The sequence below is a fragment of the Zingiber officinale genome, chromosome 3A, assembly GCF_018446385.1.
Source record: "Zingiber officinale cultivar Zhangliang chromosome 3A, Zo_v1.1, whole genome shotgun sequence".
NCBI lineage: Eukaryota > Viridiplantae > Streptophyta > Magnoliopsida > Zingiberales > Zingiberaceae > Zingiber > Zingiber officinale.
The window spans coordinates 130679759-130705636 of record NC_055990.1 but is presented as its reverse complement, the minus strand read 5'-3'; the positions used below and the strand labels follow the sequence as shown (position 1 = coordinate 130705636).

The 25878-nt window shown below is 33.6% G+C and overlaps 1 protein-coding gene and 1 pseudogene across 2 annotated transcripts; one reads left to right on the top strand and one right to left on the bottom strand.

Moving 5' to 3' along the window:
* Nucleotides 1-7946: 7946 nt before the first annotated feature.
* On the top strand, nucleotides 7947-12253 carry LOC122052438 (transcription factor UNE12-like). Of its 2 annotated transcripts, XR_006132007.1 has the most exons (8): nucleotides 7947-8279; nucleotides 8423-8512; nucleotides 9045-9164; nucleotides 9718-9783; nucleotides 10070-10135; nucleotides 11101-11175; nucleotides 11476-11801; nucleotides 12056-12253. XR_006132007.1 is itself a non-coding variant. In XM_042613942.1 (7 exons), exons 1-7 carry the CDS (start codon nucleotides 8082-8084, stop codon nucleotides 11701-11703), a joined length of 843 nt encoding a protein of 280 aa, XP_042469876.1. In that variant the 5' UTR covers nucleotides 7947-8081; the 3' UTR covers nucleotides 11704-12253. The 2 variants fall into 2 exon arrangements, 1 of the variants encoding a protein (XP_042469876.1); XM_042613942.1 differs by having other exon boundaries at nucleotides 11476-12253.
* A 981-nt stretch (nucleotides 12254-13234) lies between these two features.
* LOC122052437 lies at nucleotides 13235-20987 on the bottom strand (annotated as a pseudogene).
* Between the last annotated feature and the right edge of the window lie 4891 nt (nucleotides 20988-25878).

Here is a 25878-nt window from a genome sequence, read left to right as displayed (position 1 = left end):
TAGGGTTTAATTACTCCACCTAATTACTACCCTAATAAGTCTCCCAAATGATGATTTCCATTATCCCTTTAAACACTGTCATAAATTCTCCAAATAAATCCAGAAAAATGTCCAAAAATTCCCTTAACTCATTATAGGTTATTTTATTTTGCCGTATCTCACACGTTAAATACAAATCAGACAGTAATCAGATTAAGATCATCAGTCAAGTCAAACACTGACTGTTTATAATCATCTTAATCTGACTAACGAAGTGAAAGCTATTATCTTCTGATAGTTAGTTAGTACCTAATTGGTTAGACAGCTGTTTAAATTTAAGTATCAAGTTCAGGTGGAGAAATTAATTAAAATTCTGTGTGTTTGAAAAATGCTTTTTAAAACTAACTTATGTTTGAACATTAGTTTACAAAAAGTTAAATTTAACTAAGTGTTTGAAAAACTTGGAAGTTTAATCCCACCTAATTTCTAAACCTGATTTAAAAAGTTGACTATTGCAAATTTAAACTTATTCAGCTTTGTAACATATGCTTGAAAATTAATCTTTCCAAACTTAGCTTTTATCAAATTAGCCTTAAAAATTTATTTTGGCAAATTTAATCTTACTTGTTTAATTTTTGCTTTGTTTTGAAAAATTGAAGTTGAAGATTTATTTTTTTTAAAAGTAAATGTTACTTAAACTTGAAAAGAAAATTTGAAAAACCTGATTTAAAAATTTTACACACTTGAAGAGTTAAACTTGATTAACTTTAAATTTATACTTGTCTCCCCCAAGTCAACTTGATTTTTTTACTTGGATTTTGAACCAAACTCAGATATTTTTTCAAGATTAGCTGTGCTTATTTTTTTTACAGTAACTCTACACTATGATTGCTTACCCTTGTTTTTTTTATGAATGCGAAAGGGGGAGGGTTAAGTGGTTAAGTTAGATAAACCAAAATTGAAAACACTAAAACTAACGTTAAAACTGATGTACCTGTTTTTTGCGTTTTTTCACTAACTTAACCAGGTTGTCATTCCATCAAAAAGGGGGAGATTGTTGGTGCGGGTAGCACTAACGGTCTAACCTAGGTTTTGATGAATGACAAATAGGTTAAGTTAGTTTTGTTGTTGTCTGACACTTTGATCGAGTGTGCAGGGGAAGTCCAGATGACCGGATGTCTGGCACGAAGTCCAGCTAGGTCGACGGGCTGACCGGATAGCTGGCGAGAAGTCCAAGCGGGTCGACGGGCTGATCGGACGCTTGGCGAGAAGTCCAGCTAGGTCGACGGGCTGACTAGATAGCTGGCGAGAAGTCCAGACGGGTCGACGGGCTGACCGGACGTCTGACAGGTAAGTGAGGTAAGTCACTGGAGGGGAGTGACTGCGAGGACGCGTTCCCGGGAAGGGAACATTAGGCGTCGATCCGGCTTAGATCCATTTCGGATATCTAAGTCGAGATCGTGACTAGATTCCGGTCTCGGAAAGACAGAATCTAAGTCATATTTTTACTGTTAATTCTATTTCATAAATTGTGCTAACAATCTGTGTTGCAGAATACATATGTGCCTCGGACTAACTCTGTTTTGCAGGAAAGGAAGTCTCTGGAAACAGGAGGTCCGGGCGCCCGGAGGTGAATTTTATCCAGGCCGAGTCATCGCCACGTGGAGTTCGCTGATTAGACCTGCCACGTCGCACCAAGGCGCCCGGAAGGGATCCAGGCGTCCGGAGCAGTATATAAAAGAAGCCCCAGGGATGGAGCTTCTTCAATATAATCTATCTGAGAACTCTTCTACTGCTGGTCCTGCTGCTCTACATTCCTGCGACGCCAACAAAGCTCCGACAAAGTGCTCCTTCGGTTTTTAGTTAATTTCTTTGTCGATATTACTTTGTTTCACTAGCATTTCCTGTATTCATTTTGTAATTATATTCGAATTGCTAGTGATTGCCCAACGAAAGTGGTCAAGGACCACGGGCCTTCGAGTAGGAGTCGTCACAGGCTCCAAACGAAGTAAAAACAACTGTGTTCATTTACTTTTCCGCTGCGTAGTTTTACTCGACTTTTCGAATCGATATTCACCCCCCCCTCTATCGAACGATCACGACCCTACAATATTGACACTAGGTAGAAGATGAAGCTCGATCGACACTTCTGGATGGAGCATCTTGCTTATGAAGGTGAAGCGTAGAGTAGCAAAACGAACAAGAGCTTTGCACGACGTTGACTTGAAAAATCGATTATTTGCCTCGGACCTCGAGCTCTGCTTATATAAGCCTTGATCGGTCGATTGATAAACCGTTCGGTCGACTAATCAATTTGGTCGATTGAACGCCCTATCAGTCGACTGAACCCGCGCCCTTCTTTCTTTGCTGAGATTCGATCTTCATACATTTATGAGCATTAATGGTTTGGTCGGCCGATCACCTTGTTCAGTTGACCAAACAGTCAACTTTCCCTGTTGGCCATGATTCACGCTTAATGTTTCATGTATGAGATGATCGTTCAGTTGACCGATCCCCAGATTCGGTCGACCGATCCGCCTAACTTCCTTCTTTGCTTCGGCTTGGTCTGATATGCCCTCAGCGCCATATCATAAAGGTTCGGTCAACCAAATGCTAGTTCGGTCGGCCGATCAGGCTTTGATTCTACTCTAATATGATCTCTGGTCTAAGTCGATCTGGTTCGGTCGACCAATCCCCTGGTTCGATCGACCAATTAGGCCGGTTCCTACAAAACAGAGTTAAACAGTATATATTCCTACAAAACAAAAATTAGCATAGTGATATGATGCACGAATAGTATTTGACAGTAATACTATCTTGATCTCAACTTGAAAATCTTGCTGGTTTCTTCAGTTAGATCAATGACCTAAAGTTTATTCCTTTCTGAAATATGACCTTACTGTCGCTACTCTCCAGTTACTTACCTCAACCTATCTTCCAAGCATTGGTCCTCTAGACCTGTTTGGACTTTGCCGCTTAGCATTGAATCGGCTTACCAGAACTTTTCCTCAATTTTCGGTTCTCTAACCTATTGAGCTTCTATGCCAAGTATTAGGTCCTCTTGACCCACTTGGACTTCCTGTCTGACTTTCACGATCTGCTAAGACTTTCCTGGTTGAGTAAACAATATGCACATATAGTCAACTTGTTAGATAATAACAAGACTTAACTTGAACTTTCGACAATATCAAAACTCAGATTCAATGGTGGTGCACCCTGCACTAACACTACAATCACGTAATAGTTAGATCTCATAACTATAACAATAAGGATATTTCGAAAATAAAAATAGGATGAAAGGGGATGCAGAACTATATCATTCACAGCATATGGGATGGACCTAATGAATGGCTTAACTTGGTGTTTATTTGGAAAAAGAAAAGAAAAAAAATTAGATGTTGAGAATTTTATATATTTTTTCTCTTCTTTTTCTCATTCACCTATGTTTTTCTTTAATATGAAAATGAAAAGAATAGGCCAGCTTAGAGATTCCCTTTTCTCCTTTTATTTATTTATTTATTTTATTAGTCTCACTTCCATTAGTGCCTAATTAGTCTAGCTTTAATAGAAAATACAAATCTTTTATAAATAATTATTTGGTCTAATCATTAATTAAAAAATTAAATGTAGTATATCGATTTGAATATAAGAAATAATCTTATACTGACAACATAAAAAAAAATTCCATTAAATATCACTATATTCCAATTCCAACGTGCGTGTTAAGATACATTAAAACTTGTTAATTAATATACACCAAAAAAAAAGGCTCAAAATATTGCTACCAAAAAAGAGTAAAATAAAATAATTATTAGAAATAAAACTATACGCTATAAAGCTAATATTGGTAATTTCTTGTCCAATTATTATTAGTTTATTCTTATTCTAAAAGATGGCAAGAATGCTCAAAGTTTTGAAGTTATTGGTAATATTATTTTTTAAATAGAAGTAATTAATTGACACCTTTGAGCAATTGAACTTGGGTTAAGTGAGTTGTCAAGGCTTAATACCAAATTCTTAGGAATAATTCAAGAATTTTTAATGTAGTCACATCCTAAAAAAATTGAAAGAATCAAGAATAATTTGATAGCATTATTGTCTAACTTTAGATTACCCACGTAATTAGGATTCGAAATTCAGGACCAATAAGGAATTCACCATGGTTTTAAAAAATTAAGGCATGTGGGCTAGGCCACCAAGTCATTCTTGTTGTACTATTAAAGTCATTAGTAAGAGTTTTTTTTTTTTTTTTATTGCCACTCAAATAAAAATATTTTGTTTTATAAACTCTCTAGTCTAATGAATCCACCTTGCTTCGAGTTACCCCATATTAAATTACATCTTAGGCCCCGCATCTCTTGATGCACCGAGCTCTCATAAGTTAAGTTAATTAAGACGTAAATCATGAACGGCTAAATCGATCTTTTTTGCGAATTACGCACTTTGGCTCCTTTCCTCTCCTCCTTCTTTCCACTCCATTTCTCTCCCTCTCAACCCTCTTTTTTAATGCTCGTTTACTAGGGATGAACAGTCAATCCGTTAAATCGACCAATCCACTTATATCGACCCGAATCGAATTGAAAAAAAATCCACCGGATATAAAGCAGGATGTACGGTCCTAATATTATATTATCTGATCTAATATGATCGGATAATTTTTTATTCCAATAACTGAACCAACTCAATTCGTGATTACTCTCACTTGTAGCAACTACTATCGATAAGTTGCTATATGTTGTAGTAGTTATTACCGATAAGCTGCTACACATTATAGTAGCTACTGGCGATTAGCTGCTATAACGTGTAATTAATAATGTCTATTATCATTTTAAAATATTTTATTTTTTTATTGTTTTATATTTATATTTTATATTTTATATTTTATATTTCATTAGATATAGGATCGAATATCTAAATAACTGACAATCTGTCGGATATCTGATACATAATAATTGTCGGATATAGGACCGGGTATAGGTCTTGATATTATATTATCTGATCTAATAAGACGGGATACTTTTTTATCCTAATAATCGAATCAATTCGATCCACGATCACTCTTATTATTTACTTTACAATGCTCTGTTTACTTTACTCTAAAGGATGGATGAATAAGAAAAAATGATTAAGAAAAATGATATACATTGGAAAAGAATCTTAAGAATAGAGTCCATAAAAATGAAATAATGGATAATAAATTTATATATTTATTCCTAAATATTTTTTAAATTTTTCTGAAAGTATATCATTGCTCAAGAATTAATACTGGAAAAAGATGCATCTATCATATCGTGGGAAGCTGAAGGAAAGAAAAGGAGGGGAAAGAAATATGGAGTAGTGCAGCTGACTACGTACCTCGACAGACCAACCTTGCCACTTCAAAGTTCGTGGCACGCGGCTTGCTATAGTGCATGATGTGGCCTCTCTGAGGGCGTTTGTGATCGCGAGTTGCTTCGTTCACAACTGTGGGCTAGCGACCGCTAACAACAAGTGTGAGGTCGTTTGCGATTGCGAGGTGGCCGCTAGCTGCCCCGCTGGCAACCACGAGTGACCTCAGGCATTGCTGGTTGCCAGATATTGGAACGAGAGGAAGAAAGTTCTTTTAGGATAGTTTAGTGGTTAGTATATGAGATGTTGACATTATAAAGTCTGAGGTTTGAATCTCAGTAAAGTTGAGGTAAATATCTCTCTTACGTGCTAGTAGTTATTCCAAAGACTAGTAGTCATCCATGATTTACCTCTTTCGTATTGACCTTGAGACGGATTTGACGAAGATGATGGAGACAAGCGTATTCATTTTTTGCCACCACGAGATGAATCAAGATGAAAAAGTCCATTTAATCCATTTTGCTATAAATTTTTGGTATTATCCAAATGGTTAGAAATGAGAATAGAAAAGAGTCAAATAAGATGAATTAAATTTGATTGTGAATGCCTGTTTTGAAAATTTCATGGTAAGTTTATTGATTTTTTTATTACATATGTATGTATGATATGAATAAATATATTGAGAGAGACATTTACCTTGGGTATAAATCCAAGTCTGGGATTGTATTGAACCAAATTTACTTATGTGTGAGCACAATTTATATGCGGCAAATGTCGAACTGATTAGGACAAAGGCGATGATAATGAATGGCGAGTAATGACATTGAATGACCTTTATTCGGTCATTTACTAACGCCAAATGCTATTCGGTACAATCTCAATTTGCCTTGATCCATTAATGTTTGGTGGTGATCGCGGTTTGAATCTTGAAGCATAATTAGAGGTGGAATGAATCTGTTTCGAGAAAACTGCATTGAGCGGAGACCTCGACATCTCCCTCATAGACTCTGCTTCTCGATTGAAGCACTCGGTGGCTGCACTCTGCACTCGCATCCCAACTCGGCACTCGGAGCATTCAGCCGACTCAACTTGCCACCCATACTCGATTGGGACTCATACTCGGTGATACGAAGTAGTCATCTTCCAAACAATCTAGCAGCTCGATTTAACTTTCATGACCGACAACATTAGATTATCTGCCTAGGTCATCTCAATATATAAGTTGACATTAATTTTGTGTAATTTTAATTCAGCTAAATTTTTTCAATATCTCTAACATATTATCCAATAAAAATTATGTACTCAACTTTCATAATACCCAAATCATGTATCGTATCTCCGAAATATTCCTTCTCTTTCTCTATCGGTCTATCAATCGATTTTGTCCAAAAGAACTTTGAATCACTTCAAACAAAAATCAATGTACTCCTAAAAATCTCTTTAATATATTTATGCCTTCGAATCTAAATTTGGCAATATAAATTGAGAGCAACGGAATAAATTTAGAACACTATCTCTAAATTTTTACTTTATCAAATTAAAAATTTATTATTTTCAATTTACTTTATCATATTCAGATACGAGAGCGTAGATATATTAAAAAAGGATTTCAATAATATATTGATTTTGATTTGAAATAATTCAAAATTCTCTAAGTTTATAAGTCAATTTCTGACAAAACTCACTATTCAAAGATTTAAAATTTTGATATTTTGTAACAAGAAGAATCCTAATAATTCATTAGTCAGTGAGTATCATTATTTAAGTCTTAAAATAAACTTATGATTAATTTTATTGAGCCTTTATAAATTTAAAAATTTACTATTCTCAAATTATTATACTATGAATTTAGATCTGACTATATGAATACATTAAGGAGATTTTAAAAAGTATATTAGTTTTAGTTTGGAGTTTCAAAATTATTTAATTCCATCCGTCAATTTTGAATGAAACTGGATATTTTTTTAATTATGGGAGTTCTACAAACTGTGTTAATTAGTGAGTATAATTGTTATAAGATTATAATGAGATTATGATAAATTTTATTAAATTTGTATATATTTAAAAATTTATGGTTCTTAATTTATGCTATTAAATTTAGATATGAGGACATAAAATACATTAAAAATATTATAAAAGTACATTAATTTTATTTTAAAATGATTTTATGTTTTTAGATCCATTATAAATATCAGTTTCAGTTATAGAGAATGAGTAAGGATATTTCAGGAATATAATACATGATTTACGTATTATAAAAATTGGGTATATGATTTGGATAATGCCAAAATTTAATTACACTGTTTAGTAAAATGTCGGGAAAAAATCAATGAATGGTTGACTAAATCTATCCATTTATTATTTTATAATAAATAAATTTAAAAAATGCAATGTATTCTTTTGCAATGGAAAAGTGACCCCACAAGTAGGGGCAGCGAAGGAAAAAGGAAAATCATAGCCATTAATGTAAAAAATGTGATAAGATTCACGTCAAATAATTCTCACCGTGGATGCGTGAAATTCTTAGGGGTAGGCAAAATAATAATCATGAAATTATTAAAATAATTTTTAGGATAAAAATATATTGGTAAAATAGTATTTATCTCCTTTTCGCCTTTTCGCACGCATTGGCCCGCCACCCTTTCTGCTTCCTTCCTTCCTTCCTTCCTTCTCTTTCTCTCTCTCTCTCGTTCCCTCTCTTCTCATCGCTTCTCGTATATAATATTGTTCTCCATCCTTCCTTATTCCACTTCCTTCCCAGCTCCACCCTCTCCATGGCGAACCAGCCACCGCCGCCACCGGAGGGCATCAGCGACGATTTCTTCGAGCAGATATTCTCCTTGCCCCCTTCCTACGCCGCCTCCGGGGACGCCGCCGGTGCCGGTGGAGGCTCGCTGCCCCTCGGGCTCAGCTTGGACCAAGGCTCCTCCTCCGGCGGGAAAAGACTCCACGATGACCCACACGGGAAGGCGGTGAGCGGATAATAATTTCGTCACCCCACTCCCGCTCACTCATTTTCTTTCTTACCATTATAAAGGAAGGATTTTTGTTGTCTGATTCAGATAAAATGTGACCTTCTCTTGGATCTCACCTTGTTCCTGTGGTTTTGGAGCAGGAGAGGGAAACGTTTCCATCCGCGGCGTTGTTTCCTCCTGGATTCGGGCACATCCAGTTGCATCATATTCGACCTAACCCCCCTCCTCAGGTTCGCTGATTCCTCCCAGTCCTTGTTTTGCGGTTCAGTAACCTATTTCTATTTTTTTTTAAAGTTACTCTTAAGTCCTGTCGCTGTCATTTGATGCTTATTCGAATCTGGTCTTACTCTAGGATGGGCGTGTACGTATTGCTGGTGGTGAAAATTTGCACTTCATAGCTGAATTTGAATTGATAGATAACTATAATTATCTCCAAAAAACTGTTAATTTTTTAGTAGTCTGAAAAATTTCCTGCACTCTGATAAGCATGAAGTCTGGATTCCTATTAGCATCTCAATAGAGGAGGAGGCTGGAGAATTTAAGGAAAAAGGAAGTTTCTCATGGCTGATTGTTGTAGTATTGCTTCGTCTCCTGTGCCTATCTTCTTTGGTTCTTGTTTTGTGGTTTGTTATTTCAGATACTCTTAGAGTGTCTTAAGTTTCGTTGCCTGCTTTCTTGTTATTTCTGATACTGTTAGAGAGCTCGTTATTGCCTTATTGGTGACTACTTTGTTATGTTTGAAATTGTCCTCTGCCTTTGCAGGTTTTCCATGGTCAACCAAAGCTAGGTGGAGTTGCTGTAATGCCTCAACCTGCAGCACCGCGACCAAAAGTGCGAGCAAGGCGTGGCCAGGCTACCGACCCTCATAGCATTGCTGAGCGGGTATGTTCTAGAAGTAAATGAAGCAAAGTTATTAGCTAGACTCTTTGCTTCACTTGAAGGTTGTAAGACCCAATTTCTTAATTTTATGAAGCTTTCCCCTACCCCTTGTAACGATCTTTGATCGTTATAACTTGTTTGATTTTCCCTCCCTTTCTTTGTTTGGCTTGAAGTCATATGCTTTCTAGACCACTTTGGAGATCAAATTGTCAAATCTTGTTGTTATTAGTATCTCTTTAGTTTTTTCTGTTTCAGAAAGAAATTTCTTTCAAACTTCTGATTTTTTAATCTTGTTTTTGACATCTTGTCTTTTGATGCTTTGTAAAAATAAAGGATCATTTTGCAAGTCATTGCTAATTCTTCTTGTGTTCATCTAGTCCAAGTCTATTGTTTAGGTATTTCTTAGGTATAACCTGTTAGTTCTTTTACCCAGTCAGATGAACAAAGTATCTTTGATTGCTTTTCCATACTCTTCTTAGGCACAAGGAAGATTTCTTTTTAGTTTATCAAGTGCACCAACCTGTTAATTTTGTGTTGTAACCTTTTGGATGTGCAGTTACGCAGAGAAAGGATAGCGGAAAGAATAAGAGCACTACAGGAATTGGTACCGAACACTAATAAGGTGACTACGTGAGATTCATTCTCTCTTTTTTTCGAAAAAAGATCTACTGTCTTAAAGGTTACTCGAAGATAGAGTAGATTGAATTGTTGTGTAACCAATTTTGACAAGTTGGTGCCTTTGTTGGAATGCATTCTACATTTTTGTTCCGAAAATTTTTTCTTTCTATGTGTTTAGGTGACTATCTTAAACACAAAATCAATTTTTAACAAATAAAATTCATTGTTTAGCAAAGATGGATATCGATCGGTGAATTATAGTCTTGTTAATGTGAACTTTACCTGTGCAGACAGATAGAGCAGTCATGCTTGATGAGATTTTGGATTATGTGAAGTTTTTGAGGTTGCAAGTGAAGGTAAGTATGCTCTAATGATAAATTAAATTTCTGGAATCCAATATGGTGTGGATATTTGAATTGAAGTTGGAGAGTTTTTTTTAGTAACTATTGCTTGGAAACAAAGATTAGGACACTCTTTGAGATTTACTTAATTTTCCATGTGTTTTTTACATCTAAAACTCCAAACTAATTTGCACTTTTGTAATTTCTGTTTCTGTTTATTTTCTGTCAAGAAAGTTATCCATTTACTTGTGATATACATTTTTTTTTCCTTTTTTAGTGATTCTAAAATAATTTGTGCCAACAATTCAAATTCTGAATCAAAGAATCTGTTCATAAATGGTTCAACTTTCAACATTTGTATGTTTACCTCACACATTGTGTACATTGTGTCGTTGAGGTAAAATTGCTATTGTGTGATCTCGAGGTCACAAATTCGAGTCGCAGAAATAGTCACTTACAATGCATTGTAAGAATTAAACTTTCAAATTTGTGACCGATCTTTCAGGTTGAACAATCCAATACAATCCGATCTTTCAGGACCCACATTGATGGGAGTTTCATACATCGCTTTGACCTTGTGTTGTATCTTTTAGAATTAAACTTCTTTTATGAGAATAGGTGCAATTGGAAAGACTTAGTAGCTATAGTAGATGTTAATTAATCACAATCCATTGATAGACGATAACACCTTATATTTCATTGTATCTCTCTGTTGAATAGCGTAAATTAAGCTAAAATTATTACATAATTTCTACATCTTTGTTGAACAATTCAAAATTAAGCTGAATTTCATTATGATGCCATATTGACATGTTTCTCTGGATTTTGGTTCTCCTTTCATTGAGCTCTATGCATGGGTTTTTCACTAGTAAATGTACTGGTGCATCACTAGCAGGTGACAATTTTGCCTTACAAGAAAGCCAGTTAATGCCTTAGTTATCGATATCTAATGCAATCCTTAACCTTTTTAATCTAAATAGGTTCTAAGTATGAGTAGGCTGGGTGCTGCTGGCGCTGTGGCACAGCTGATAGCTGATGTTCCTGTATCAGTTGAGGTAAAAATCAGTAGCTGCATCTCACAAGATTATCTCATTTCATAGTTGCGTAGTTGATCTTTATTTCCGTTGTACTACTTCCTATGAGCTTTATGTGGCCAAGAAATACTTGGTCAGGTGGAATGTTTTTCGTAGCATGATACATGTATTCTTCTAGTTCCTGAAATACACAGCCAGTATGTTTGTTTGTTTGTTGTGAATTATATCTATCCGATAAGATTCTTTTCGTATCTTAAATATGCCGACAATTTAGAAAGTAATGTTATTCGATTTGGTGATCAGTCACACTTATCATTTCAGGGGGAGGCCAGCAAGAGTGGCAGCCATCAAAATGTATGGGAGAAGTGGTCAACAGATGGCACAGAACGGCAAGTAGTGAAGCTGATGGAAGAGGATATAGGAGCCGCAATGCAGTTCCTGCAGTCCAAAGCTCTGTGCATGATGCCGATTTCGCTTGCTATGGCGATCTATGACACGCACCAGCCTGAAGCCCAATCAGTCAAACATGAACCCAACACACCTTCATAACAAAAGCAATAGACTGTGACTGCACATCCGTGGGACTTCATTCTTACATCATCCTAACAATCATGATGCCGAAGATTCCTCAGTAGACGGCAAATAATGTAATTCTCTTCCTTTTCCCCCCCTCAAGATCCATATGATTGCGAGCATATGGTGATGAAGTAGTCAACTCAAATCCACAAAACTTACAATGCACTAGGTCACTCAGAAAAGGTCTTCCCTGATCTTACTTTCTGGGTGATATAGCGCACTGACCGTGCCCTTTTGTGGTGGACTGCTTTTGTGTAGTGGATGTGTTTGGTTGAACATGATGTTTCATAGAAAGTTTGAGGTAAAATGCTTATTATTGATGAAGGTGATGACGATGCTTCGGTTGAGTGCGACACAGCGGTGCGAGTCAAATGGTGGCTGATCAAACGTCTTCTTTTTTTCTCTAGTGGATGTGTACCATGATAGTGCTTTGTAACTTTAGGGTTTGCTCAAACCATTAGAAGGACAAAGATCCATGGAAAATCTTCAAGTCTGCTATCTTATTGGTTCATTTCCTTGTTCATGATCACATCTAGTAATGGTGGTGGGCGTGATTGTGTTATTGCATAGAGCAAAACTCTTTTAAAAATTACTAATATTTATATAGTTAATCATTTTATTGAAAAATATATACATAATGTCATCAACAATGTAACCTGATGAATATTAAATTAAAAATATCATATGCTAGATGATATTTTAATAAACTTATATAATGTTTGAATAAAATTATTTTTTTTCTAGTCTTAAAATACCTAATAATATATTAGATAATAAAATCTTTTATATTTAAAACAATAGCATAATGTCTAATATGTTAAAAACCTAAATCTTGTTAAAAACCTTCCTCTACACCATATCAATTTTAAAGAGAAAATCTAAAAAAGAATGATACACAATCTAAAAGAGTTAATATGAAATAATTCATTTTACACAACAACAATCACTAGCTTTCATGGTGGGTACATGGCAAAAATGATCATAGAGGTCTAGGATCAAATTTTGATAGGAGATTTCATCATCTTTTGTTAGATCTCTGCCAATTTGGATTTTTATATTTACCACCATCCATATCTATGGGACCGACTTAAGAAGACTACTATAGTTCCTTATTTTTTTTTCATAATATATCAATTAATTTATAAAGTGTTTAACTTAATACTTATATATTTTTAAAAATTATATTATTTTTTTTTGTTCTCATGTACATTTTTTATTAACTTACTCATTTATGACATGATTAATACCACACCACAAGAATTATTACGCCTATAGTTAAGTAAAAGATGATAATGTTCACCTTAGGATCACTTCAAGACTATCCCATGCAATCTGAAAGGGAGATAAATTATGAGGAGCTTCGCCCAAGTCCTTTGAATGGGGTTAGGTGACTCACGGTGCATTTCACACACGCTAGGAATTAACTCCATAATCTACTACAACAGAATGACATACAAGTACCAAGTGTGTCAGTCCGTGAGGGCAATTACTACTCTGATAGTGATTGAATGAGGAAAGGAGATAATAAGATTTATGTGTTATGCAAAAGAAAATTTACAATGTAAACTTATTTATGTCCCACAACAATCTCTTGCAAATCACTCTGAAAGAAAGGCAGAAAAAAAGTGTCTAAAAGTAAACCCTCAGAGTCAGGCAAATCAAGCCAACATAAAAAACTTATCGCAAACAAAAATAAAAGAAACACATCCACACAAAAGGCAGAAATACAAGCCTTTGAAGAAGCAACAGCCTACATCTCTGAAAGTTGTTCCACCATCTTCAACAGTTGCTGTATCTTTGTCATCTAAAATCTACAAGATAGAAACATAAGACGAACTGTCAGAGAAGTGTGTAAGCTGCAATATGGAAGTATGTTGATGTTTGAGGAAAGAGCCAACTCCGGCATGAAATGCAATCAAGCAGTAGTAGTAAGTTGGTAGAATCTATCTGGGCGACCAAATATTCGAAAATCAGTATTGTACAGATGCTAGAATCAGATTCAAATTGCCACTAAAAGAGCAGGATGAAGAAATATAGAGCTGAAACAAGGTCCATGTTGATTAACCAATAGTATATTTTACGTTAAGAGGGTAGATAATAGACCAGTTACAGATAAATTAATTATCCGGACCTCCTTAGTTCTTAATTAAGATGTGCACTCAGTGGCAGCTAGACAACTATGAGTAGGGTCATTATATTGTCCTATGATCCATCACTTTTGTTTATCTATGCTTTTTTCCAATTTTGTATTCATCAAATCGTCAAACGAGTGAGCATCTTGTCACAACCAGTCATTGTCGAAGGAAGAGCAACTTGCTATTGAAGAAGAGATAAGAGATGAGACAACAAATCAAAGTCGAAAGCTAGTATGGAATGGAATGACTATTAATGATGACTAAGTGTTCTCAAAAACTAGTAATCAGGAATTAGTGATTGTTCTAGGTCGATTGAGATTAAAAAAAAACTCAATTAGATAACCAGAAGAAAGTAGTATTGTATAAAAAATAGCTTATAATAACATCATAGAAGTTAAAAATAAACATTGAGTTCATGTTTCAGCCGAAGAAGAGTTTATCAAAATAAACACTAAAAACTATGTATACAAGAAATGTTGAAGGAAAAAAAATCAGAACCCATCAAATCTCATTTTAATATATTTACTACATTCTTGCTTTTCTAACTGCTAATTTAAATATAAAGATGTTAAAGCCCCTATTGTAAGTATTTCTACGATAGATAGGAGGTGGTGATGGACTGGAAGAGAGACGAGTGCAGAAGGGCGTGGGAGAGGAGGATACACCATGAATTAGGTTAAAATTAAAACTAGAGATAGAGGAGGTAGAGGAGTTGGAGAAGGGAGGAGAGCTGAGAATAATGCAGTTGCAGTTTTCAGAAGAGAGGATCAGTTAGAGATTATACAAATCTAAAGGAACCAGGTCAAATTACTTGGACCAACCAAATCGAAAATTATTACGATTCTGGTTTGGGATTTGGAAGGTTTTAGAAAAATAAGAAAAAGAGAAAAGGAACAAGAGTCACAAGTAGTTCTATAGCAGTCTTTCCTTGCTGCTAGCTTTACAGGAAGAAGAATTTGCAGTGTGTTCATAAATAGGAACAAACGAAGGACGTTTTGCTAACATCATTAACAAAAAGGTGGACAAAATAATAGTGAAAAATCACTAGTGAAACCTTAAAATTTAGCCTACCCTCAATATGGACCATTAAGCACTTAAAGTGATAACATTGTGACTAACTGGGTGCAAACTCAAAAACTAGGAATGCATATTGAAAATAACCTCATGCAAAAACTCTTGTTCATCGGGCATTCCAATAGTTATAATTACGATTGGATATGTGGAGACACTGAATAGGATATATAAGAAATCAATGGATAATATCAATGTAGCCCACCCCAAATAGTTGGTGTTCCATGGTACATATATGGAATTGGCATGGGTGTCATCATCTACATTAGAAAAACTATCAAATCCACAAGAGAGGTGCTACGGAACCCTATTAATACAAATGCTAATTTTTTTGGGGATCTTTGGCCCCAGATCATGCTGATTTTGTATGCAAGTAGGAAGAGTAGTTGAATCCCTACAGCTTTGCATCACAATTAGGTTGGTTGTTGGCACTAACTGATATGAATTAGTGTTCAGCTTGAAAAATATTTACGATCAGCCAAGAGCATCAACCATGATAGAGAATCATGTTTTTCCAACAGAAACCACCCTTTTAATCTTATGTTAAACTGTGGCATTTTATCAAACTAGTATTTTCATAAATAGTGTACCATATTCTCCTCTTAATTGCAACCAATATATCACTAAATCATGTTCTTGATTGACAAGTGAACAGATCACCATGAGGTTGACAGTAACACAGGTGAATATAATAGTGGCACCAATACCGACATAGTTTCAATGATACTGACTAAAGCCAACATCTGTCTCAGTTGTTGCCGTCCAAAACAGGCTGAGAAAGGGACATTCTCTTCCTATGATTTTTCAAACATTATAAAAAGATAGGGAAAGGTGGAAAATACAACTGGAACACCAGTAGCAATGAAGAGGAGTTATGTCATAATGAAAGATATATATCTACATACTGCACTTATGCCTTTCCAAATTCCTCTCATGTTGTCCAAATCATTGTCAATCGTTAACTGAGATATGGAAAGAAACTAGTTCCAATACCAAATGCCTAGGAACATTATTTAATATGGGTTTTAGAAATTATTTCACTTGGATTCTAAAAAGCCAGTATTGTCATCCAAGGCATAACATCAATTTAGGAACTAGTAAGTAATCATTAGACAAGATTATTATTATATGTTTGTAAGTTATTGGTTTAAAATCTTAATTGAATTGATTTCTAATTGACTTTCTAGACATGCTATGCAAAAGAAGATTTTCCAATAAAAATTCATGAGTTAATCTCAATAGACGAAGTATGCTGAAGCATGCCAAGTGTTAGTACAACATTACTAAAATCATACTACTCCAGCCAGAGACCAAACTAGTAAATTGAAACTTTGAAATCAGTCGACATAGAGGAAAAGTCATGATGGGGACTAGATTTATAAGAAGTTCCTCCCAATTTCGATCATCATTGACGCCATCATCAAAATGTGTTAGTCCCAACTCATCCCAACTATTTGGGATTAATTTTCATGCTCAGAAGCAAATCATATCCAGTATAAATGGGCAAATAATCCTATGAAGGTTGTAATCTGTTTGTGAAACAAAAGAGTGTTCTCTTGTGGAAATAATAGCAAAGACTAACCATGCCTCCGCATTGTGTTGATCTAATTCGCGCTTAATGTAAAAGACCATAAAAAATAGGATTAAACCATTCAAATTCACTGGTTCACTCTCCAACATTTTCGTTTTTTCTTAAATTAAAATAAAATGGGGATTAGGTCAAGCAGTTAGCACACTTCAGATTAATTTCCAAATGTTTTTGCATTAGTTAATCTGCTGTTCACATGTCCATTGATCATACATTTGGGCTGTAGTTTAAAAAAAGTGTAATTTCCTGGATTATTTCTAATTTCAGTTTCTTGGTGAAGTTTTGGTGTTCAAACTCCTAGCATCTTGCATACCAGAATGAGTATATAAAATATTTGGTATGTTAAACGATGAAGAAGTGGATATTGAATATTTAATAGATTGGAGATAGACAATTTTAGAAAGATTCTCATCTTAGAAAAAGTTAATAAACCTTTTCTTAGTGCTTATAACATCATTATCATACCATGTTTCTCCCAAATATTCTCTCTCTAGTGAGCTCCATGCAACACTAAGTTAAAATGTTATACTGCACTTCCAATGCTGCAACTAGAAGATTAAGCTAATATTCTTACCTAAACAATCTTAAAAAGTTGAATAAAGATGAGATGCCTGAGCATACTGTAAGGCAATGCATGCTACCATGCCTACTGTTTTTCTAACATGACAGAAAATGATCCCCATTAAATTACTAATTGTCTGAAAAAGGTAACCCTACTCAAATTTGAGCATGTAAAAAGTATGTTAGACTTGTAATATGCCCTAAGGAAGAACAGACAAAGATAAAATGATAGCATTTATAGTATACTTATTGTATGCACTTGAATAATTCTCAAGAAGATAACCCCTGATGTGTCTATTACTATGGCAGTCTAAATTCTCAGACAATTAGTAGAAAAACTTACCATTTAGATTTAATTTATAATCAGACAAACTACAAGCGATTTCTTTGAGTGGCTCCAATGCTCCTCAGTTCCTGTAGATCATGAGCTATCTCTTGAATAAACTGAACACCTTGATCTCCAATTTTCAGTAAATTGATAGTGTGTTCTAGGAAATTGTGATCTGCCTTAAGTGTTTCCAACCTCTGGCTTACATGTGACAATTCATTCTTGAGAGAAGCTAGTTCATGCATATAACCTACCTTTAACAAGTGTTGCTTGTCAATGTCAGATCTGTCACCATTATTTTGTTCCGCAAAACTTAAATGCCTTCTAGATACCTTCTTTTCCAACATAATGTTTTCTCCAATATAAATATTTTCCAAGGGATGATCTTTTATATCTTTCCATCAACCAATTGTGCCAACACCACTTTCTGACATTGCATTTCTTTCACCATCAACATCCACATATGTAACAGGAAGTTCATTTGCATCATCATCATTGTTATTCAGATTAAAACCAGAACCATCATCATAGATGCCATTATTTGAAAAAAAGATGCATTTTTCCTCTAACTTTTTAAAGCAATTTGATATATATGTCACCTCTTCTTCAGAAAAAGATAAGGGGTTCTTATAATTCCCTAATTCAGTAAATCTGGATAATTTAGCTTCCCCTGTTTTGTCACAAAAAGCAATCTCCTTATCAAGAAAGTTACCACACATATCAACTGTTTTATCAGTAGAAACTTCATCAACCTAGTCTCTCCTATAGCTTTCCACTTCATATCGCAAAGCTTGTATTTCCTTGTCTCTTTGAGCAAGTAATTCATTACATTTCTGGAGTGCTTCATGGTCATACTCAGCTTGCTCTTCCATCATTCTTTGGTAGTGCATAGCCTCCATTTGCATAGAAGCCTTCTCCTCTTGCAACCTAGTTATCATGGCCATGGATTGATTTGCAGCAATTGCCGAAGCATTTCTTTCTTCTTCTAATTCCTTGAAGAGAAGGCTTATGGACTTCCTGTCCAGTTCTACTTGTCTCTTCAGCCTCTCAACAGCACTTTCCCCTTCCACCTCACCCACAATACCAGATTCTAGTGATTCTAATCCTGATCTATTCCTCTCAAGAGAGAGTGTCTTAGTTATGTTCTGCAATACAGATTCATCATCTTGAGTAAATGATCTGGGACTAGGAGCCATTTCATTCCATGGAGACTCAAGTCCCTGTGCTGCAGATATTTGAGAAATCAGAAGTTTGAGATCTTCCTGCACTCTTGAAGAATCCTTCCCCATAATTACTTCAGTGAATCTTGGAGACAACAAACTTCTCTTTGTAGCAAGCTTGTAAGCATCATTCATATCCAAATTAGTACTCATAGCTTGGCCAGATTCACTAACCAGATCTTCTTGAACTGTAAATGAATCCTTCTTCATCATTACTTCAGTAAATCGAGATGGCATGCTTCCACTAGTGCTAATAGCAAGTTTATAAGCATCGTCCAAATCCATAAGAATACTCATAGATTGGCCAGGTCCACTGATCAGGTCTTCCTGAAGTTTAGGAGGCACGCTTCCATTAGTAACAAGAGCAAGATCATTAGCATTATTTAGATCCATATGCCTATTCATAGATTCACTAGATTGACTTGTCAGATCTTCCTGAACTTTAGATGGATCCTTCCTCATAATTACTTGAGAAGATCCAGGAGATGAAGAGCTTCCAGTATTACCAACAGTATGCTCATTGGAATCGTTCAAATCCATGTTAGTTTGACCATGCTCATTTGCATCATTAATCATCCTCAAATTGACGTGACTTGCACAAGCATCCTTCTTATCATCAAGGATAATGAAAGAAGCATCAAGTAACTCAATATCTACTAGATCAAAATAACAACAAATAAAAAAGTTAATTACCAAATGTAATTAAAGTATGTATCAGATAGAAGGATGGTAACTTACTTCTCACATTGGAGTTTTCTACAAGGCCTTCTGGAGAATCATGTGATCCCATTTCGTATTGCATGGAGATTGGTTTAACTTCAATTTGGCTTGAATTGTTGTCAACCGAACTACATCCGGCAGTATTAGAAGATGAAGATGGCTCATTACTAAACTCAGCTACATTTATTTGTTTTTCAGGAGTTGATGCAAAAGGTTCATTAGGAAGCGGTGCAAAGTGAATCAACTTTTCCAAGACTCTATCTTCTGAAATATTGACTGCAGCAGGGTGGATCAACTTCTGTTCGTTTATGCCATCCAAAACAGTAGCCGATGAACTTTTTTTGCTAATACAGACATTCTCTAAATCAATGATACCTGACACTGAATCATCATGGGTATTGTCATCTCCATATGCCAGAGAATTTCCTTCATTATGTGTCACTAGACTCTCAAGCTCAGAATCGGAGGAAATTTTGACTTCAGTGTAACCAACATGAGAAAAGTGATCAACTCCTTGATTCTTCTCCTGGAAACTTGTTGGTGAATCCAAAATTTTATCCTTTATTTTTCTCTGTCCATCTTCAATTTTAACAAAACCTTTCCTAGGTGATGACGATGAAGGAATGTCAACTTTGGGCACGCATGCTTTAATGGGTTTGTCTTCCTCCCAGCCAATGGCATGAAGTTCTTGATCCCTCTTAAGATATGGGATGTTTGCCAACTCATCCCCATGAAACACACTGAAGCTGCCCTCCTCAGCACCCCGAGCATCATCATGGTCATGAGAATCCCCTTTGAGCTTACCAGTAAATTGTTTATAGGTATCAAGGGTAGATTTCCTCTCAGTGGAAGTTGAAAGTAGACAGCTCTTGCATATATCAGCAAAATTCCCATGAACACTACAGAAAGACAATGGTGAGAGCTCTGTTCTGTGATCTTTGCAAATTAAATCAAGATAGAAACCTGGTTTCTCATTTCCAAAAATGTGATCTAGTCTTGAACACAACAGACAAGGGGTTTGTAACATGCAAAGACGAGAGAATTTTGTCACTAGGTAGGAGAACAGCGCGTTAATGAATAATAGGAACATCAATATCCATTCGAGAACAGCTGAAGATAGAGCCTTTGAGAATCCCCGGACACCACTGACAGGAGCCTTTGATGCCATCTCTACCAGTCTTACATCAATTTGAGAGCATCTACACAGACGGAGTGCTATATAGAATGCAGGCTATAGGGCTAGAAACGATAGCTATTCAACAATATCCACACTGAAAAAAAACATGGTGACATCAGTTTCCATACTGTTAAGCAAAACCTCAACGTTGATTATCAATCCTAAGATTTCTCCAAAAATTGGATAATACACAGAAAAAACACAATCTTACTATCAACAAACGCGAAAACTAAATATAGGAATTTGAAAAACAATTACCTAACTATTTCGTAGCAGTAGGAAAAGAACTACAACTAAATCGAAGAAGTTTGAACTGGATAGAAACATAACCTTGTACTCAAGGTGAAACGAAATTAAAGAAAAAACAATACAAATAACAGATCTTAATCATCCAAACAAAAACATCAAGAACCAAACACGGTCTTTTAATCAAATAAAATGAAAAGCGATCAGAAAAAGTCAAAGACCGAATGGCAGCGATAAATACCACGAAGGGGGAAAAAACCTTTTTTTTTTTTTTTGCCGGAATTCTTCCACAAACGACGGGGGAGCAGAAGGAGCTAAGAAAGGAACTGGGTTTAATAGAGCGAGAGAAAGACAAAATAAACGCAAAGCGAATTCTGTGATAAAAAAAAAAGGCCCTCCATTATTGACACTTTTCTAAGGAGATGATAAAAAAAAAGGCGGTTGGAATCGGCAGAAAACGACGCGGTAGGAACCGAAAGGCGATGAAGGGAAAGCACACGCAGCATGATTTCCAGGTCAGGAATGGAGACAAGAAAGAGCGGACAACTTTGTGATTCTTACCAGTTTGTTGGATCGGACGGGAGACGGCGAGAGAGACCGGCGGAATATTTGTTGAGAATATTTCTCTTTAATATCCATCGTCGGAGAGAATAGGAAGTTGATATTAAAAAGCACCGATTAAAAAGTTTTGTTCGACAATTTTTATTTAAAAAAAAAAAAATCTGAGCTACTGCAGCGCTAGGCCGTTGGGTGGGCTTGCGGCCGGGCGCCCCTGTGCTGCTGCAGCGAATGTAAACGCTTGGCAGCTGATAGGTGGGGATTTATTCTAACCCCTGCCCTGCACGATAGGGGCTGCTAGCGACTGCATCCTTACTGCCACGTCAGTCATTTACGGATATTTATTTATACTTTTCGTACTACTATAATCTAATTTTTAAATCTTAAAAGTAAAAATTTATAAACATAATTAAAAGTTTAAAAAAAATAAACAGAAAAATATACACCGTTGTCGCACACACTAGGAGCCCAAGGTAACGACCACATGTGTGTATAGTCATTTGATACCATGTACATCTATCATGGACGTGACCCCCACAGGTTGGTTACTTGAGGCGCATCACTTTACTGAAACGCCTAACTCTAAATCCTAAATTCTAACCGTCTAATCTTTGGAAGGAGGTGAGTAAAAAGGAGGAAAGGATAAATATAGGTAAAAAGAATTTTTATATTTATTTGGAAGAGTGTGAGTCATGAAGGGGAAGGGAAGAGAAGGGTAAAGCTTCCCCTTACATGCTCAGGATCAACGAAATTTTTTACACCCCGATTTGGGGTGTAAGGAAGGGGAAGAAAAAATTATTCCAATTTTATCCTTATTTATTTTTTCACATGCAGATTTATTAAAAAAATAAGAGGATATTTTTGTAAATTTCTATATTTAACCTTCATTTACATCCGTTTCCTCTCAAATGAATTTTCCCTCCCTTCCAAACAAGGGTAAGATAAATATATTACTTTCCCTTCTTTCCCCTTCCTTCCCTTCCCTTCTCCTTCTATTAATGAACCTTGTCTCACCCCATCCAAAGGGTAAACCAACTTTTTCTGTTATTTTTTTTAACTTTCAATTATATCAATAAAAATTTTATTTTTTAGAATTGTTGGGTTGAAATTATAATGTATAATTTTGATAATATGATTATTAAATAATTTTATATTTAAATTAATAAAAATAAAATATAATCAAATATTATAGAGATAGAGTCATGTAAGGACAGTCCTAGGCTATAGCCCAGGAGTTCGGATCCTCTGTCTCTAAATTTCTTTATCCCCATGTCTCCTGTCGATCGGACGAACTAGATTACATCTCAAGACATCATGATATTCTTAAGATGTAATCTGATCCGTCCGGTCGACAAGGAGACACGGGAACAAAGAAATTTAGAGACAGAGGATTCGAACTGATAGCCCAGTCCTTATATGGCCCAATACTCATGTATTTCTATACACACTAAGCTATACATTTAAGTATTGAATTTTTTTTAATAAAATGAATAAATAAATGAATTGAATTAAACACAAAGACGAAGTGAAGATGTTGATTTAAAATTGGATTGGGATCGAACAAAATCCATCGAGATGACACAAAGATAAAAAGTATATTGGTCTAAACCCGAGTTGATTTAGATTTGATTTGATCAAATTATGACCGTTCTAAATTTATTTGAATTAAACTGGTTCAATCAATTAAAATGTGTTAAGTAATTTTTGAAAAAAAATATATTTTCTCTTTTTTTTTTCTTTTTATTTTCTTCTACATACGCAACTTCGCTCCCACTGTCTCACACACAAGTCTTCACGCGTCGACTTCTTCTTGTCTTCTCCTTCCTCCTTGTTTTTTTCTGGCCAACCGTAACTTAATTTTCTTCTCCTTCTCCAACAAGAACTCTCCTTTCTTCCTCGTCTTCTAAGGAGTAACAGTCCTCTTTCCTTTCCTTTCCTTTCTTTTCCTTTCCTTTCCTTTCCTTTCCAACCAACCAATAATAATCTTGATCCTTCTATAAATTTTTAAATAATGTAATGTAATGATTATATATATATATATATATATATATATATATATATATATATATATAAACCTGATCCTTCTATAATTTTTTAAATAATGTAATGTAATGATTATATATATATATATATATATATATATATATATATATATATATATATATATATATATATATATATATATATAAAATTTAAGCCCACCCAAATATTAATTCCTAATTCGTTCCTTAAATATTATTTGACTTAACCTAAATAATATAATAAAAATTTATTTATTTAAATATTTTAATGAATAACATAGTTTAATATTTTACTGTATTATCGTAAAACAAACCATATATTTTTTTTTTTCAAATTTCTTTTTATTTTTTTTTTACATTTTTTTACAATTTTTTAAATTTTTTTACGGGTTTTGTTTTACATTTTCTGGTTTTTTTTTTCTTTTTTACTATTCTTTTTTATGTTTTTATTACGCTTTTTATATGTTTTTTATTTTTTATCTTTTACCTTTTTTTGCAATTTTTTTATTTTTAAGTCTTTTTTTTCTTTTTTCATACGTTTTTTAATTTTTTACTTTTTTTATATTTTTTGTCTTTCTTTTTTTTAATTTTTTTTTTTATATATTTTTATGTTTTCCTTTTTTTATTTACGTTTTTTTTAGATTTTTATGATATCATGGGATATTTTTAGTAAAAAAAATCGTTAATCTCGAAATCAAGAAAAATCTTAATTTTTCGATTTCAGGTTATATGTTGTTTTTGCTGACGTCTCGAGCATGAAACATTACTCGAGAATTATTGATTACCTAAATTAAACAGAGTTTTCATTAATAACCTTAGATGGATAACCAAAGTTATCAAAAATAACTGCCAACCAAATGCACTCTTAGATTTAAAGGTTGAATTATAATATTAATGACAAAAAAAAAATTTAAATCAATTGTTTTTTTAGTGTGCATAGGGTGTGCAAGATAAGAGAGCTCATATCAAATTTTGATATGCCACACCCGTTATGTCACACACCATCAATTTTTTCTATGCTTAATATTATAATTCAATATTTAATACGATTTCCTTAAAAAAAAAATAAAAATTAAATTATATAATAATAATAATATTATTATTATTATTATTATTAATATTATTATTATTATGCATGCTGGTGCTATGCGCGTCTCCTGCTCCAAGATCCTTAAAGTTAGCTCACCTATTTGCTGGTAAGAAAATTGGCCAATGACTAGAAAATTAAAAACAAAAATTAGAAAAATATTAGAAATTTTCCTAGGAGTTTAAACTAAAACATATCTTTTTATGGAAATTAATTATTTAAAAAGAATAATTTTTATCAATTAATTTATTAATTTGGTAAAAATTGATTAAAAATTATTTCTAAGTTTTAAAAAAATCTTGAAATTTTTTTCCATATTAAGCATAATTATTCCAACTATGAACAATTTTTTTGAAAAACAAAAGAGTTTTTTATCCAAAATAAATAATCTTTAAACCAAATAGTTATTTTTGAATATAAGTGTTTAAAATTATATTTTGACTCCTAACAATTTTGTTGATTTTTCTAAACATTCAAATATAATGGTATTAAGTAAAAAAAATTAACTTTTTCAAAATTAATCTCCAACCAATTTTAAATATTAAAATTGCATGTTTTTATCAAAATTTTATAAAATATTATACAATCGTAAAAAAATCTTCAAAATTTTTAGCCTAACTGTAAACATAAGCATTATTATAGAAAAGATTTTTTTTTAAAAAAAATAATATAAGACAAAAAAATTTTAAAATTTTTTCTATTAACAGATAATATCTATAATATTCAGAAATAATAAATTTTAATAGAAAAAAATAATAAATTCAGTTAGTCTTATTGACTATTATTATTTTTATTTAAACTCTATATTTCTTTTTACATTTTTCTTTATTTTTATATGTTTTTTTTTCTTTTTATTTTTTTTATTTTTTTTTATTTTTTGCATTTTTTTATTTTTTTTTCGTTTTTATATTTTTTTTAAAAAAAAAATTTAAAGCTTTTTTAATTTTTAAAATTTTTATATGTTTTTAATTTTTTAATGTTTTTAATTTTTTTCTATTTTTTATTTTTTAATATATTTTTTATGTTTTTTTATTATTTTTACATTTTTTATTTTTTTAAAAATTTTTTTACGGTTTTTATTTTTTTTCCATTTTTTATGTTTTTTCAATTTTTTCCCATTTATTATTATTTTTTTATTATTTTTTATGTTTTTTCTATTTTTTAAAATTTTCTATGTTTTTTAACATTTTTTAAAAGTTTTTTATTTTATTTTATTTTATTTTATTTTATTTTATTTTTTCTTTACATTTTTTTTTATCACATTTTTCTCTTATTCAAGGATATTTTGGATAAAAAAATTTCGTTGACCCCGGAATCAAGAAAAACATTAGTTTTTCAAGGTTTTTCAATTCCGGATTGCATGCCCCTTTTACTAACATGTCGGGTACATTACCCGGGAATCATCGATTACCTAAACCAAATAAGGTTTTCGTTGA

Excerpts from the sequence above, each read along its gene's own strand:
- LOC122052438 (XM_042613942.1), top strand. The coding sequence starts at position 8,082 with ATGGCGAACCAGCCACCGCCGCCACCGGAGGGCATCAGCGACGATTTC. Across the intron at positions 8,280-8,422 it reads ATGACCCACACGGGAAGGCG|GAGAGGGAAACGTTTCCATC; the intron begins GTGAGCGGATAA and ends GTTTTGGAGCAG. Across the intron at positions 9,165-9,717 it reads CTCATAGCATTGCTGAGCGG|TTACGCAGAGAAAGGATAGC; the intron begins GTATGTTCTAGA and ends TTGGATGTGCAG.